The 16777-nt window shown below is 42.2% G+C and overlaps 1 protein-coding gene across 1 annotated transcript in view; it reads right to left on the reverse strand.

The window, feature by feature from the left end:
* Positions 1–154: 154 nt before the first annotated feature.
* The window catches only part of dnah1 (dynein, axonemal, heavy chain 1), a 33520-nt gene continuing 16897 nt past the window's right edge, over positions 155–16777 (reverse strand). Inside the window, exons 48-78 of the mRNA XM_058373618.1 lie at positions 16513–16709; positions 15413–15548; positions 15063–15271; positions 14453–14624; positions 14171–14362; positions 13981–14091; positions 13701–13886; positions 13433–13624; positions 12752–12919; positions 12433–12624; positions 12191–12322; positions 11848–11973; positions 11494–11613; positions 11167–11316; positions 10842–11002; positions 10514–10739; positions 9926–10121; positions 8835–8986; positions 8485–8681; positions 8158–8302; positions 7453–7611; positions 5987–6118; positions 5586–5756; positions 5317–5496; positions 4434–4610; positions 3612–3782; positions 3373–3503; positions 2767–2911; positions 2207–2413; positions 1500–1734; positions 155–1072 (exon numbers count right to left, since the gene is read on the reverse strand). Of these exons, the coding sequence (XP_058229601.1) occupies positions 951–1072; positions 1500–1734; positions 2207–2413; positions 2767–2911; positions 3373–3503; positions 3612–3782; positions 4434–4610; positions 5317–5496; positions 5586–5756; positions 5987–6118; positions 7453–7611; positions 8158–8302; positions 8485–8681; positions 8835–8986; positions 9926–10121; positions 10514–10739; positions 10842–11002; positions 11167–11316; positions 11494–11613; positions 11848–11973; positions 12191–12322; positions 12433–12624; positions 12752–12919; positions 13433–13624; positions 13701–13886; positions 13981–14091; positions 14171–14362; positions 14453–14624; positions 15063–15271; positions 15413–15548; positions 16513–16709 (5190 nt within the window). The 3' untranslated portion in view covers positions 155–950. The remainder of the gene's footprint in view (positions 1073–1499; positions 1735–2206; positions 2414–2766; positions 2912–3372; positions 3504–3611; positions 3783–4433; positions 4611–5316; positions 5497–5585; positions 5757–5986; positions 6119–7452; positions 7612–8157; positions 8303–8484; positions 8682–8834; positions 8987–9925; positions 10122–10513; positions 10740–10841; positions 11003–11166; positions 11317–11493; positions 11614–11847; positions 11974–12190; positions 12323–12432; positions 12625–12751; positions 12920–13432; positions 13625–13700; positions 13887–13980; positions 14092–14170; positions 14363–14452; positions 14625–15062; positions 15272–15412; positions 15549–16512; positions 16710–16777) is intronic.

Consider the following 16777-nt stretch of genomic DNA (forward strand, 5'->3'; position numbering starts at 1 on the left):
CATAGTGCACTGGGAGTTTGAGATCGGGCTTTTTTTTTCACGCGGTCCTGCCCCTGTGCGTCAGCGTTACAGACTCTTAAAGCGACACTGACCTGCACCCTGGTGCGCTCTGATCACTGGCTTCTACTGCTGCCAAGGTTCGTCTTAAAGCATTTGGGTCGAAGTATTTTCCAGGAATTTTAAAAAACTTTCAATGCTGCATTTGGGACAAGACCAAAAAGTACCAAAAAACACAGTTTGAGGATGTGATGGCAAAACCCTAAACCTGGAAGTGTGGTAAGTCTTCAGTAAAGGCTTGTGATGGCTCTCCCCAAGTCCACACTCCCAAACACACACAATAGCATGGTTAGAGGAGGAAGGAGGAAACTGGAGAACCCAGAGGAAACTAGTAGAACATATGTAAAACATTTCACAGAGCTCAGGGTCGAACAAGCAGCCATAAAAATCTGCATTTACAAAATATACAGTGGAAGTGCGATTTTGTGTTGCACAGACATACGTACAGTCCTTTTTAACAGGAACTGAACAATGGTCACTTTATAATGTAATAAACCAGTAAAAAAAAGAATAGGTATGATTTTGGTGAATATCAGTGAATATTATGACGATAAGCATGGATGTGGAAGACTTTAAACAGTTATAAAGCATCTGTTACCATGGGAAAATAAGCGCTTGAATGGGACATTTATTTTGTTTCAAGTATTTATAAATGAAGTATATTTCATCAAGACACACAGAACGTTCACCGCTAATGGAGCTAGGAAATGTGCTGCCATACACAAACGATTTGTCTGACAAGTTTAAATCATCAAGGAGTTTAAATAGGAAATAGACTTGAGTGCACTTCCTGCCAAGCGAGTTCCTCTTCAGTTTTTTAAACATCGTGTCCTAGAAAGAAAAACAAAAAAAGGGGAGAATGTAGGAAAGAGTGTGTGTGTGTGTGTGTTTTCTCAATAATCTAGTGCACATATCAGTGCCACCCCCTGCTTTATCCAGTGCTTCTGGCTTTGGTTTGTGGGAAGCTCTACTGCGATTACGTAGTTAGTGGAATGACCAGTGGTGGACAGAGTTCCTGATAAAAAGAAATAGAGAGAGGGAGAGAGAGAGAGAAGGAAAAATAAAACAAAGAGGTGAAGGTAAACTTTGTAAAAACTACAAAAACTATCGATTTCAAGAATAAATGTTGCTTCTGAAATGAAGAAATTGCATATTTCGAGCTTGAGTCAACCTGCTGTGGAAAATGATCGTTCTTCCTCCTCATCTAATCTTAAAATGATTGTAAATCTTGTCAAATTAGTAAAGAAGCCTTGTTTCCACACAGAATGTCATCACACTGTTAAAAGAATCCTAAATTTAGTTCCTACCATTAAATTGATCATGACTCTACTATCAGGTTTCAAACTTTTTCCACTGTTCTGAAACAGTATCCAGCTCAAATCCAATCCCACACTCACTCACACACTCACACACACACACACACAAACACACACACAGCTCACCAGCACGTGTAAGCGTTTTGTATATGGGGCAGATGTAGACGCCGGACGGTGGTGGTTTGCGGTTGGGCATGGGCATCATCCAGATCACGGCCATCTCCGTATACAGCTCTTTGGGCCGAGACTCCGTCAGCAGACCAGCGTGTGTGTCCCAGCGCGCCCCTTCCAGGAACAAACCATGAATGTAACACCCTGTCTCAGGCCGCTCGGTCAACTCGGCAGCTGTCTCTGTCATCACCTATGGAGGAAAAAAAAGGATCAGGAGGATCAGGGAGTGAGGAGCAGTGACAACAGGAGGACAAATTTAAGACGTTATGAGCACATAAGGATTGTTTGGAAAATCATGATATGGAAAAATAATAACAGGCAGCATGAATTCATATTTAAACACACAAATACACCTGTTATATTCCCTCTGTGATTTCTGTGATAGATATATGTCATAAGATTGTAGTATAATTTATTACTATGCTATTAACACATAATATTCACAGAGACTCAATATCCTGATAAAAATACAGTTTTGCTGCATTGGGTAATTGACAGTTATGCAAAGTATTCAGCGATATTCAATATAGACATCTGTGGACCCATCAGACTACCATTGCATCTATTAGGGTTTCCTATCCTTGGGTAAAATGGACCCCGAATCAGAAGAAAACATAAAGACAAGTGTTGAATAGATAGGGAGGTGTAGGATTGCTGTGAACCTTAAAGCCGAAGCTGATGCTGTCAATGGAGAGGACATATCGGCGGGCGTAGTTCTGCAGCGTTCCCGTCAGGAAGGCTTGCGGAAAGAAGAAGCCGCTGATCCAGAACACAGCTGGAATCCCGCCGGAGATCCACCGCTTCAAGAAACTGATGCGCTGCAGCAGGTCGGATACCCAGGAGGCCAGTGGCTTTAGAGACGGATACGCCTACGGGAGGAATCACACTCAGCACTAAAACTGGAATAATGATTAACGATTCCAAACTATTTAGAAGGATAATTAGGGGAGTATTAATAGTGCAGTAGGACAAAAAGTAAAGAAAAGTAAATGAGAAGGCTCATGTTAGTGTGACTTGGGTAACCATTACCATAGGCACGGAAACGCAGTCGGCACAACAGACCTTAAAAATGTAAAATTCCATCTATTCAATAAATATTTCAGCATCTCTAAAATCTAATTTATGTGTCTGAGGGAGTCAACGAAAAGGAAAGTGAGACAAAACAAAACAGAGGGAGAAAGGGTGATGAAGAGGTGAAAAGAGGAGGAGGACAGATTCTTGCCTTGGCCTTCCACATTTCTGGAACGGCGTTGATGAACAGACTGTTGGCCATGAGCTCGAGCTCGGATGACATCACCACCAAACCTTTCAAAGCCTTCACCAGATCACTGAGACTCTGCGAGATCACTGTTAACAACTTATTATATCTGAGAGAGAGAGAGAGAGAGAGAGAGAGAGAGAAAATGAGCAATCATGGCAAAGAACTTCAACAATCTCAGGAAAGAAAAAGAATTGAGGGAGAAAGAAAAACAGAGAATAATGGAGAAAATCAACTGAACCAAGGCTGTGTGAAACAGAGAGATTATTGGAAATTGGATTAAATCTCTGTAGACAATGTAAAAAAAAGGAGAAGACTGAGCTCACTGCTAATAATGCCAAATTAGAGAAATCTGACAAAAGAGAGCCCACAGAAGTGACTAACAATCGGAGAAAGACAGACTGACTAGACCATATAAATAGATTATTCCTTTAAAAGGATAAATATCTAGTGAAAAGACAAAACACTTGACGAAAAGACGAAACACTTGAGCTCTAAATAACGAGCTATAGGTACAGACATTTCCTGTTCCTGACGTGTGTATGTTGTGAGTATGGACCTTATATGCACCTTATAACTTCCTGAATCAGTACAGTGTTCATAGACTCCTCATACATCACTGGGTACTTGATAACTACTTCCTGAATGTCGATGGGGTTGGGGATCTTCTGCTCAATCCCTGTCACGATCTCCTCGACTATCTGAGGGAGAGAAAGAGTTTTACCATCACATAGCTGACACACTGTCTGTAAATGAGTTCACATCCTTTGGTTGAGGAGCTAAAGGCGACTCTAAGGGTGACTCAGCACCTCCTCTCTGGCTTTGCCACCGCTGGAGGCAACTCTGGGCTGCAGCTGGAGTACAGCACCCAACAGGGCAAAGGTCTCGTTCTGGGCAAAGCTGATGTTGGCGTTGTCGTGCAGGCCGAAGATTTCCGGCGTGTCATTGATTGGCAGGCTGCGGATATACGACAGATAGTCCTGCAAATAATATATTACAGTATCAGGACATATATGCATGGTGGGTGAAGAAAACCCTCTGACACTCTCTACTACTGTACATACAGATCTGAAAACTCCAGGTGTCTCTTTTGCATATAAATCATTCTAGCATTTTACATCACGTTAAACTAAATCCATATTTAAAGATTTCTTTTCAAGTGCAGTGCTGGTTAAGTGACTGGACTGATGCCCATCTCACTATGGCACATACTGTAGCTGCAAACAACTCGAAAGTGTGATGTTCGCTGTGGAGGAAATCACACTTATCTCACGAGATTTTAGACTGCTATAGAATCAGACTTTTTTTATTACTAATGTTTGTTAAAATGGCTCCTTAACTAACATGATCTTTGCAGCATTTAAGCCAAGACAAGATTAGAAAGTAAATTCTGGTTTCGTTTATATCCGCTTTCTTAAAGTAGAGGTCCAAAACCAGATGTTTTGCCACAAATACATGACACAAATGAGCAAGAAAACAGTTTTCATTGAGATGTACTGCATATCTTAGTGAATGCAGCCTGGAAATATTTACATATATAGTAGAAATGAGTGCACTGTGCTGTTTGTGTGTGTGTGAGAGGTAATGTGAGTAAGCTGCACATCTGGCAAGTGAATAGATGTAACGTAAACCTTGATGTTCAGGTCTGTACTGATCTGGCAGTACTCTCCTGAGGGTGAGTAGACGTGTTCAGGGTTCAGCACAGCGGGACAGTAGAAGTCCTCCAACACGTTCATTACGCAGCGGCGATCCCAGTCGTCTGTCACACGACCACCGTAGTTAATCTCCCCAGCTGTGTACTTCAGAACCTAGACACAGAGAGATAATGTGACAAAGATAAATTATTCGGACATGCGTGTATTCTTTAAGCTCTGAAGCTCATGTTATGCTCATTTGACTTTCTACCCTGATACAGGAGCTTTATCTTTCTATTTCAAGACATTATAAGGAAGGCAGAGGATGTGTGAGAAGTGGTTGAGAGTGGTCGAGTTTCTGCAAAAGCACAACCGTCTCGTCCTTCTGGTCGACAGCTAAGCAGCGTCTCTGTTCTGTTTTCTCTCACAGATACACACAAAATACAAACAGTCCTGTGTCTAAGCTGTGATGTGTCAAAATGTGGAAGAAAGGTAAAAAAAGGAAGGAGTGTTTTCTCTTCTTTTCCCCCTGAAAGGGGGCATGTTGGAAAACAGGCATTGCGTTTTTGCTTGATTACTTCTCAGAAATATTTTTCATGGCCAGGAAGCTTTAAGAAAGGAGATGCTTCTCTTACCGCTTCAATACAGTGACAGTTCATTTGAAAAAATAAATGAAAGTAGGCTCAGCTGTGTGTCCTGGTACGTCTGGTGAATAAATCAGTTGTGTTTCGGTGGAACAGGAAAGAAAACGAATAAGGGATGAAACAAGAGGTATGCTGGAGAATGTTGTTCTGTGGATTTGATAACGCAGCATGTTTATCTGTAAGTGTGTGTGTGTGTGTGTTTTTGTGTGTTTGTGTGTGTGTACACATGTGCTTGCCTTGTAAGGAATGTCCTGGTATTCATCAAGGAACATTTTGAGTTGGCTGATGCAGATGCGCAGGTCTCCGTCCGTGAACTCATACGGAATGTTGAAACCCAGTGGACCAAATTTCCGGCGTTCAATGGCGTTTCCGTGGAACAGACAGAGAGACAACAACAGAGACTTGAACTCTGCAGTCTAAGAGACAGATAAAGAGAGAGAGAGGAGAATGAAAGAAAGAAAAAAGTTCAGTTTGTGTGTGTGAATGTCTGTGTGTGGGTTTGTACCTTGGAGCAGGAGTTGAGGAAGTCATCACTCAGGCTCAGGTAGGTCTTTAGTAGGTTGGCCTTGATGCCTCGTGGAGGCTCGATGGTCATCTTGGAGCTGTTTTGAAGGATGGAGACTGGGAATTTGTTGCTGGGCAAACTAGTAAGCCATAGACGGAAGTCCCGATGGACCTAAGACACACACACACACAAACCCACACACAGGCGCCCACATGCACAGACCGAAAAGCACAAAGTGGTTGCTTTTAGTGTTGCTCCAATTAAACAAATGTCCAGTTATTAAGATAATTACCTAATTAACTAAACACTACACACATAGTGTCTCAGCAAATTTCCTACTCACACGTGCAGCACGTGTCCAGTGTATATTTGTGCACACGTGTGTGTTGGGAGTAGCTAACCTTCTCAGGGTTGATGTTCTCGATGAGTCGCTCCAGAGTGGGCATCCAGCTGGGTGCCAGGTGGCAATTCTGGAAAAATACCCACTGTCCTTTGTCCATTGCGCTGTGCATCATCTCTTCAGCCCAGGGACCCTGACGCACACACATGCGCGCACACACACACACATGGGGAGATTACATTAACAACAAGCAAATCTGCCTCGAACAAGCAATCCAGCCTCAACCCACAGCCTCTAAAACAATCAGCCAACATTATCAGCAAAATCTAAACACACGTTCAAGGTTCAAGCAAAGCATTCAGCTCAGAACATCTGTGCTCTGTCACTGCTTTTGATCTTCCTCTAGCAGAGATGAATAGTTAAGACTGCTGCTTCCTTTCTGAGAAATTCCAGTCAGCGAAGACGAGGCCAAGATGCCGAAGCTTGAGAAGAAATTACACATTCGCAGATCACCACAATGACACGATGCTGAAATAAGACTAAGTCATGAAAACATGCTGCCCAGACAAAACAATTACAGACAGGATGAAAAGCAGTCTCACACAGCCAAAACAGTCGAAAAGCTTAAAATTAGGAACATCCTGAGACGCCTGTCTACAGCATCGAACAACCAGACGAGGGGAAAGAAACATGAGAAAAGGTCAATCCAGGGCTGTGAGATTACAATCAGCTTTTAAAACACTTTTGGCTCCCTTCAAAAGACCTAAAAGCAACAATTATTTTAACGTTAATATCATGTTTATAAACTCTATATAAATATACTCTAACAATACAGAGTAAGCCATCTATAATACTGGCTGCATAAGGAATCTTTACAGACTACGAAACAAAGGCATAAGGTCTAATAAGGTATTAACTCAACACTTGTGTTAGAATGAGACGCAGTATATAAGCGTCACTGCTAGTAAGTCTCTAGAATGTTCTCTCCCATTCACACTGGCTCATTTGGCTTGTCTGTTTTCATCACTAGACAATGTATCTATGTGTTGAGGAATGCTGACTGACCTGAATCATCAAATTTATTCAGATGTGAAAAGTGAAACCTGATGCCATATTAGCAGTATGAGAAGTCTCATACGTATGGGTGTGACTTCAGGCTTTTCCCTTTCATTCTGAGACCTTCACTAGGAACTGAATGTACCACTCATTGTCCTGAGCTGGTTAGGAATGTAGCAGCTCTTTAGTAAGTGACCTACAGGCTAGAAACTGATACTGGCATTCAGTACAGTCCCATCGTTAGCGACACAGTGGAGAGAAATGCTTCAATATATCACTGCTTTGTAAAAAAAAAAAAAAAAAAAAGGCTTTTACAAAGGCATTTCCTGTCATGTCAATACTAGGATCATTCTCAAAAAATTGTAATTTTTGCTATAAACTAAATTTCAGAAGGTTTCATAATCTGGAGTAGACGTATCACACCACCGGATACCTGAAAAATAAAAGATTTCTCATTTTTTTAGTTCTAACCTGGCCCTGGCCCAGTGAGATGGCGCTCATTTTCTTGGAGAACTTCATGACATCAGCAAACTTGTAGAGGTCAGCTGCGGGGTCAGTGCCGGGTGAGAGCACAAAGATAAGCGGAGTGGAAGGGGAGGACTCCTTAAAGACCGCAGATAGGTCAGATGTCTAAGAGAGACAGACAGGAAGGCAATATGTGATGTGTATAGTAGTCTAAAACAAAGAAAAAAATTGTTTGGGGTTTTTTTTAATACATATTCCAGATTTATCAGATTGGCCAAGACATGTTTGGGGTCTGATGTAATTTCACACTAGATATATAGATTAAAAGTCCTCACCCACACGTCTATGCTCAAATGGTTGTATACTTGTTTAAACGGAAACTATATTATTTTTAGTAATACTGCAAGAATACTTCTTTAACATGATGCATCACTGCTACAAAAGACCAGACCAGATTGTGCTAATAATCTGACTGCTGCAGTAACGTTACAGCATTCAGCTACACAGCCGTTTTTAACAGAAAAACCTCTGGGTGAAATCAACTTCCATCCCTTATAATATTATATATTATTAGCATCGTAGTTCCAGTGCAAAAATAAAGAAGCAGATTTTCCAACACCTGACAATCTTCAGTCTTCAGGATTTAAAGAAACAGAGCTCTGCTAACCTAGTAGTTTAGTGGTGATTATCAAAAGTCCATATATCATTAACCTGAGGCTCGATGAAGCGCTGACCCAGCTGTGCTGATACGAAGTCCTGCAGGCCGCGCGTGAGGCAGTCTACACGCAGACAGCGCAGCACTAAGAGTCGCTGAAAACCGTCCAGCTTACTCTCCCACTCGGCCGGGAGAGACTCTCTGTATATGGAACAATAAAAGAATACACATAGAGTACAAACACAGAGCCCTTGATAAAGCTGGCCTATATATATGCATGATGGTCAACTTTTGGCTCTATAGATATATCTGCCTCTTTCAGGCTTGCCTATACCCGTGTGTTCTGTATGTACGTATCTGTTTGTGTTTGTGTGAGAGGATACCGGTGTGGCTGGCTGCTGTCAAAGATCCTCCGGTATTCAGGCTCATGACTTGAGAAGGTGCGAGCCAGGCCTGTAAAGTTAGGCAGAGCACTGAGTGCCAGGATGTCCTGCCAGGCCCGCTCTGATAGCCAGGCGGGTGACGGGTTAGGAAGCTGCTGCAGACTTGTGCCTCCTGACAACATGTACTGCCACTCAGCCTGGACATTAAAATGGAGGTCAACCATTTTCATACATCATGTATGTAATGATTGTATAATTGATAGAAAATTAATAGCAGCTGAGACCACAGCACAGTGGGAAAAAAAAAACACAGAAAGGGAGATTTTTGTTAATTTTTCTTTTCTTCTCACCATATCAATATGATTTTGGTTCATCATGATGCGGGCGCACAGCAAGAAGGCGAACATGAGCTTGTGCTTCTCGAACAGGCTGCGGCACACGTTGCTGTAGAGGCTAAAGGTGAAGTACTCGTTAATGTTGATGATGCGCTTCTCCAGTGTGTCTAAGAAAAGACAGAGAGCCACGTGAAGACAGATGATAGCAATGGAGTCACTTTTATGATATTAATATGAGCATAAAAATGACCACATTAGTAGACAAAACAAATAAACTAATATTAACAATGACGTCGCACGTATCAGCTGAGGACCGAGACATTTTTAGATGATGTTTAGAGAACATGTAGTCAAGGCACTGATAAATGATGTGGAATAAAGGTGACAAGGTGCTAGTGTGTGCTCTTGGAATGAACTGATGATGAGGTTCATATACTCTGTGAAAAACGAGAACTAATAAATGTGTAATAGCACGCTTTTGTGTACACAAATTATTAACAATATAGTACCTTTATGTTTACATATCAACATTATACACAGTTATACAAAATATGACAGACCTTCTATTGTGCCAGCCGCTGGAATGATAAGAATATGTTTATTTTTAACAACCAAGAACATGGCTTGTGATTGTGGTTTGTAAAGATAGTGCACACTTTCTCCTTGAGGACAAACTCTTTCATTTATGATCAAATTGTTCTGCTGTACTGTTTGTGGATGTTTTTTTCTGTTCTTTCCTTCTACATTCTCAGTACTGTTTGTCTTTATTCTTCTCCACCTGTATACTGTAATGATTTATCATCTCACTATCCCATGTGACCAGAAGAGGACATGTTCCCTTTTGATTCTGCTTCCTCTCAAGGTTTGTCTTCACAGAAAGTTTTTGCTCTGGCTTCACTATTAGGGCTTGTAATCTATTGTTGAATGCACTAGCGCTATACAGAAGAAGCTACACGAACAGAAACATGAGTTCAGTATGACTACATCATTGTATTTCTCAGGCATCTGAATAAAAGGTCTTTATAAAAACTTTTCTTTATAGATCCTTTTTTTTATCAGCACTATTAGAGATGATGGAGATGGTGTTTAGTGTCCATCTGCTCTACCTGCACGCTCGGAGTTAGCAATGCCCGCCATAAAGATGCCTAGAAACCACTCTAGGGAGTACTGATACATGGGATCCACGTTGGATAGGTCGGACACGCAGAAGAAGAGGATCTGGGCACGTATGGCCACAGGGACGTACTGCAGACGTGTGGCGTCGATGTCTCGCTCTGTCTTCTCCGCCGCCATCACTTTGGCCTGCCACAGTCCAGCATCATGGTAATAATATTAATAAACAGTTAATAAATCTCTATTAAAGGTACAGTCTTATGATCAAAGTAGCTGAATCCTACAACAAAAATGGCAGTGCATAAAACATGTTATGGTATTGTATCTCTTTCTCAGATTTCAGGAGCTCTAAAGAATTGAAGGTGCCATTTGTAATGTTGAAAAATGCCCCTATAATAATCAGATAATTTCAAAGATACTTAAAAGATATATAATTTGCAATGCAATGTGTCTAGTTCATCTTCCAGTTATTGCTCCTTTTCCCTAAAAGCAACCCTTGTAGCATGCATGTTTTTAAGAGAAAGGTTTGAGAAAGGTTTTCCTTAACTTTAGTCAGGTTCTCGTGTAGTTTGCTGACAAACCTGTATCTCTCCAGCTTTGACCTTGGAGGCTCCAAGCACCCGTATGAGCTCCTCATCATCGACAGGGTTACCCTCAAATGTGCTGAGCCTGTGCAGGATCTGGTTCTCAATCTCCTGCAGCTCCTGCTTCATGCGTGCATTACTCACAATCAGCTGATTCTTGGCCTCCTCCAGGTCAGGCCTCTCCTCAGCCACCACCCGACCCAGCAGCTGGTCCTGCAAGCCGCTGCACAGTGTACGTGCTGCTTACTACAAAACTTCAATTTCTATCCAATTAATGATTTAACCACAAACACAAGAAATGAAATTCTTGCAAACACTGCTGTACCTTGGGGAGAGTGTGAAGTTGATGAGGGTGACTTTGGTGGAGATCTCAGGAGAATAGTGTGGATTGGGAAGCTTAGTGGTGATGTACATCTTGAAGTCATCGTGGTAAGGAATAACAGTGTCACCTAACTTCAGTACTGTACTGCCCTGCTGCTTAAATGTCTGAGCACACACACACATACACACACACACACACACACACACACATACACACACACACACACACACACACACACACATACACACACACACACACACACACAAACAGTTCCAGAAACAAAAAAAATAATGTAACACTTACACATCATGTTACGCACGTGTGTTACCTGTCGCAACAGAACAGGGTCCAGTGCAGGGTCCAGCTCCTCTCCCACGTTCTCCAGCAGACAGGGCTTCCCGAACCGAATGGCATTCTCCAAGCTGCGCAGGAAGTCCCGGTCACTCAGCTTCATCACTTCCAGTCCATTTTCACGTTCCTAAATGAAAACAATGGGTAAAAGTCAGAGAATCATGACACTTTACAAGCATGGAACAAAAATATCAGCCCAGACACACAGGTAGAGTTTCATGAAACAGATTTGCGCTGTAAATAGTCTGCTATGTATTTAACATGGAGGTTGTGTGTTGTTTTGTAAATGTTTCTTAGCTCTTACCATTGTCTTTATCCACTTGTTGGCCTGGCCCTGAGGGTCGATGAACAGAGACCAGCGTTGAGAGTATTGACTGATCACTCCATTTTCCACAGAGAGGTTGTCTTTTGGCAAACCGGCAATCTACACACACACACACACACACACACATACACACAGACACAGAAGCAAAAACATACAAACAAAACACAGTGTTTATTAATTGCTTAATTCTAAGTTACATAATGGACAGGGTTTAGCACAAATTTGGAGTAAAAAGTCTTAGATTTTCAGTTTCAGTCTGATCAGATATGTTAACTTCCAGCAAAAATATCAAGTGTGTGTGTGAAGGTAAATGTAGGTAGGTGTGGTGGTGACCTGCCAGGAGCGGATTCTGACTTTGTCCCCGAGTGTGTTAATGAGACTTGGCTCAGATGTGTGAGGGACCTGCTGTTCTTTAAAACCACGCAGCCACTCTTCAAACATGGAGGCTCGATACTCGCCCTGGAAAACCCGCACATACACACACAATGCTAAATGCTCTATAAAAACTCAGCTGCATGCACACAATCTTATGCAACCACATGACATGCTATAGATACACTTAACACACAAAATCCCTCAGTCAAAATGAGTACAATACAACACAGAGTGAACACTCTGACATACTCATATATACATTACGTTAACGTGTGTTAACACAGAACATGCGCATGCTCACAGTGAAAGGTCCGAGGTACGCTACATATCCTGCAGCCAGCAGCACATCACCAGCTACATTTTCCACAAGATAATCCAAATGTTGCACTGTTTCACTCCAGCGCACCTTCTCATCAGCAAGCCCACCAATCAGCTACAACACACACATACACACACATGGTTTTAACATGTAAATGATGAACACAGGGATAAACATAAAAATGTCCATGTGTGTTGTTATTTATAAAGATTTTCCCTGCTCACTTTGTCTGCACGAATCAGTCTGCTTTCACACAGCTGGCACTTGCTGTCCAGCTCATCACGTTTGGCTAGACACTCTTGATATTTAGCCTGCAGCGCTGCAATGCCCTCCTCTACTGCCTCAAGCTTTTCTTTGGCTTCCTTCAGAATATTCTGGGTTATTTCCAAGTCCTCCTGGGCCCCAGCAAGGGCTTGCTGCTCACACATAAGCCACAATTAATTAGAGATATAATCAGGGTAGTAGAATTTACAGGTTGTATATTGGTGGATGTAGGACTTATTTATGAACAACAGGGGGCAGCAGTGTGGTGCAAGTTCTCACCCTTATGGGCTCCACGGTTTTGGCCACGAAATGGTACCCATGCATAGCGCGCACCCACAGGCAGATAGATGTGCAGGCTCTGGACACTTTAGCTATGGAGGCTGGGTGGAATTCCTCGTTGTCTATGTAAGGCTGCAGCATTTTGATCACTGCATCCGGGATATTGTCCTGAGGAAAATGCAAAAAGGAATATGATAAATAAATTTTCTGTAATGGTACACAGTGCACAATATCACAGTATACACCTATACAGGCAAGCTCACAAGATACACAAATATCAGATTGATTAACTAGTCAGACCAACTAGTCTGCAGCATGGAAGCATGCTGGAATGTTGGCATGAGATGGCTTTAGTTTTCTCATTAAACATTTAATCATACAAATGTGTATAATATATATTAAATATAAAGGAAACTATGATCAAAGCACTAGACCAGTTACAATACATCACTGCTAATGGAGTTAAGACCCTTGTTTAACCTCTAAGCACTTTTATGCATCAATCTGGATAAGGGCATCTGCCAAATGCTGTAAATGTAAATGTTGTTTAAAGTCCCAATTGTTGCTCATCACCAGTACTGGAATATGAATTTAGTCATAATAAGTAGTGCAGGGGAAAAATAATAATTTTGAGAAAATACATATAAAAAAATTCAGTGAGTGTGTGGCTGTATGTGTAACCTTGTCAAACTTCATAAGACTCTCTAAGAATTTTCCAGGATCCTGCAGAAGTCCTTTCCCAGGCTCCCAGTAATCATCCACCTTGCTCCCTGGCTTCTCTCCAGCTACTTTTTTGGGTCTGATGCCCTTCAGAATGCACACTGCCTCAATAACCAGCTTCACTCCCTGAGGAGGCCTCTGCATCGCCCTCACCTGGACAACACAACACATTTCAAATGACAAAAAGATTCAACTGTAATCTGAGGTCTTTGGAAGTATTGAGCATCACCTCAGTCACGTCGTTCTTGTTGAGAGACTTGAGGCTGGCTAGGGCATCATCCAGCGCAGGCAGAGCTTTATCAAGGTTTTTCTGAGCGTCTGCAGCATATGCACTTGCTATACTGGCCTTCTCGGATGCTTTGGCCTCCTCGGCCTGCACGGACACACGGGTCTCCTCTGCAACCAGTGTGTCTTTCTACATGTACACACATATAGTGACAGACCACTGACAATAAGAAGTCAGTTTTTACTTTCATTATATGATGATGATGATGCTTGATATAACTTGCCTCGATTTTCTCCATAGTGACGACAGTGTCTCTGGCTGCTTCTTCCAGGAGAGGCCTCATTGTTTCCAGCTCCTCCTGCATCTTACTCACATCCTCGGCTGTGCTCAAGAGCTGCAACACAAAGACACACACACATTGGATTCAGAAGACTAAGACAGATTCAAACAAATCTTTTCCATGTTGCGGTCACCTTGTCCAGACCCCCCTTCATGCGCTGACGAGCACTATGCAGTTCCTGCTTCTTTCGTCCAATCAAGGCTGAGAAAATACTGAGCAGCTCCAGGTAGCTCTTGGGTGTGACGTAGTTATAGCGTGAGAGTTCAGCACGGTACTGTTCACATTTGAGAGCTACCATCTGGTGGATCTCTACGCACATTGCCGTCTAAAAACACAGTGTAGAGTATGTTTTGGATGGTATATTTTTTTTATAAGCAGCACACATACAGACAATGAAACACAGATTTTCTCTCACCATGCCTCTCAGGGCAGCAGGACTAGCCTCCAGTTCTGGTAGCTCATTGAGGAAGGAAGTTGCTACAGAATGCAAGGCCTCCTGTGGCCAGGCGCTGAACCAGTCAATAGTACAGCATGTGACGAGAGAGGGGAACTGCCTGAGTCTGGCGCGGAACACCTCACCTATCGGGCTTGGAGTGGGGAGACAGACGTATTTCAGAATCATTCCCACAAGAGAGACTGGACAGTCCTTACTAGATTTCTTTAAAGGAACATACAATGCCAGGACTAAAACTAATGAATTCTCTCCCTGAAGTTGTGTAGCCATTGCTTGGGGATGTGGTTAGTGGTTAAGGTGTTGAACTACTAATCAGAAGACTGTGAGTTTGAATCCCAGGTCCACTAAGCTGCCAGTGCTGGGCCCTTGAGCAAGGCCCTTAACCCTCAGTTAAATAAATTGTAAGTCACTCTGGATGAGGGTGAATGCCAGAAATGTAAATGATCTTTACTATATAAATAAAATACACTGAGATAATTAAGTACTCCTAGATTCATTATAGTGTGTGAATTTCTTTGTAGCCTCCACATGAGGATGGAACAGTAAAGAATGTGTTATGAACAGGCACAACCTCATGCACAGCACGGTGTGGATGTTGCTGCGGACTCTCCTGACATAAGCGGCCATGAGGTTGGCCTTGGTGGGCTGCATGCCGAGATCCTGCACCACAGGCTTCATGGCTGTCATGATCCTTTCCTGCTCATCTCCGTTGTACAGGTTTGGCACGTCGCCCGAGTTCAGGATGTTATTAATGTCCTCCAGGAAGGACTCGTTCTTAATCTGAAAAGCAGCAGGCAAGAGTGAGTCTATGTGAGTGTTTTCAGTGCTCTGGATAAGACCAAGAGGATGTGAAGAGGATGGAAATAATTTCACCATGCCATTGTTTAGATTATTCTTATCCAGTTTAACTTTGATCTATACCTGGGTGTCGACAAAGAGGAAGGTGATCTGAACGTTCTTGAGCCCGGCCTTCATCATGATATTCTTAATATCCTCCCTCCACTCTGACACACCATAATTCTTTGACAGTTCGATCTGGAAGCACTCGTATTCAGATCTTATAACACAGCAGGACACAACAACGTCACAAAAAATATTTAGTGCATCCCACCTACTGACAATTCTGTAATAGCCATCTAGCATATTTTGTTGACTGGACTGGAAATTTCAAGATAAATATTCAGTAACTGGTAACCCTAGTAACCACTGGGAGCCACAAGCATTTGGTTCTGAGTAATTTAGTTTTCAACTCTAAAAAGAACCACAGTTTATTAGAAGTGCAGGTCTCTAATGCAGTGTCACGAGCCTTTCTCTTCTATGTGGGCCGTGTAAGAGCAGATGCTAATTTGCAGCGTGTGTGTACTCAACATGTGGCAAATGATGATGAGGAAACTCTAACAGTGTACATCAGAACTTTAACCTTTAATGTCCAACATGTGTGACCACATTATTAGGTCCTCTGCTGTTTAATAAGAGCTGCTTCATATTATCTGTGACCGGTAATAACGTTAATTGGCTAAAATATCCCATGCATGGCTTCTTTGTACCCACCATAATGATTACTTGTGGAATCCTGCACATGTACTCAGTGCTTAGATATAGAACTATAATGACTTTTTAATGACTGCTTGTGTATTCAGAATGCTGCTGCTTTGAAATGTACATGTTTGAAGTACTTTTTGTGCAGAAGCTCAACGGTAACAATCTACATGTGTGTTCTAAGCCTGACTTATTAAACACAGCATTTATAGCTTTGCAGTAGTATAGAATGCCTTTTTTCCCAGTCTGTACTTTTTATTTGTCTGAATATTGGACATGCTCGATTTAAGTCCTAAATAAACAAATGATTACTAAACTGAGAAAATGCTAAATGGTGCACTGTAAAAGCCAAACATTTTCACATTTTCATTCTCACTTTCCAGTAAGTACAGAGAGTGATGCTGTGCATAGCAATAAAAACGTATTCATTTGTTGGAATGATTGAATTAGATAGACCTCATACAGTGTGCGTCGTCTCTTACATGTGCGAGGCGAGTTTGGTGAGGGACTGGCGCCCGCTGCCGCCCAATCCCAGCAGAAGGGCGTTTCCCAGCGGTTGGCGGAGAATGCGGGAGATGCGGCACACATGCTGGATGGCGTCCATAAAGAGAACTAGCTTCATCTTTGTGGTGCTGATCTGGTTGTAGTCATCCATGTACTCCTCCATCACCCGGGCCAGCTGAAGACAAGGCAAGGGATGTAGAAAGAAAGAGAAAGAATAAATAAAGAGAAATAAATGAATTAAAA

This window comes from Hemibagrus wyckioides, linkage group LG21, assembly GCF_019097595.1.
Source record: "Hemibagrus wyckioides isolate EC202008001 linkage group LG21, SWU_Hwy_1.0, whole genome shotgun sequence".
In the NCBI taxonomy this organism is placed as follows: Eukaryota; Metazoa; Chordata; class Actinopteri; order Siluriformes; family Bagridae; genus Hemibagrus; species Hemibagrus wyckioides.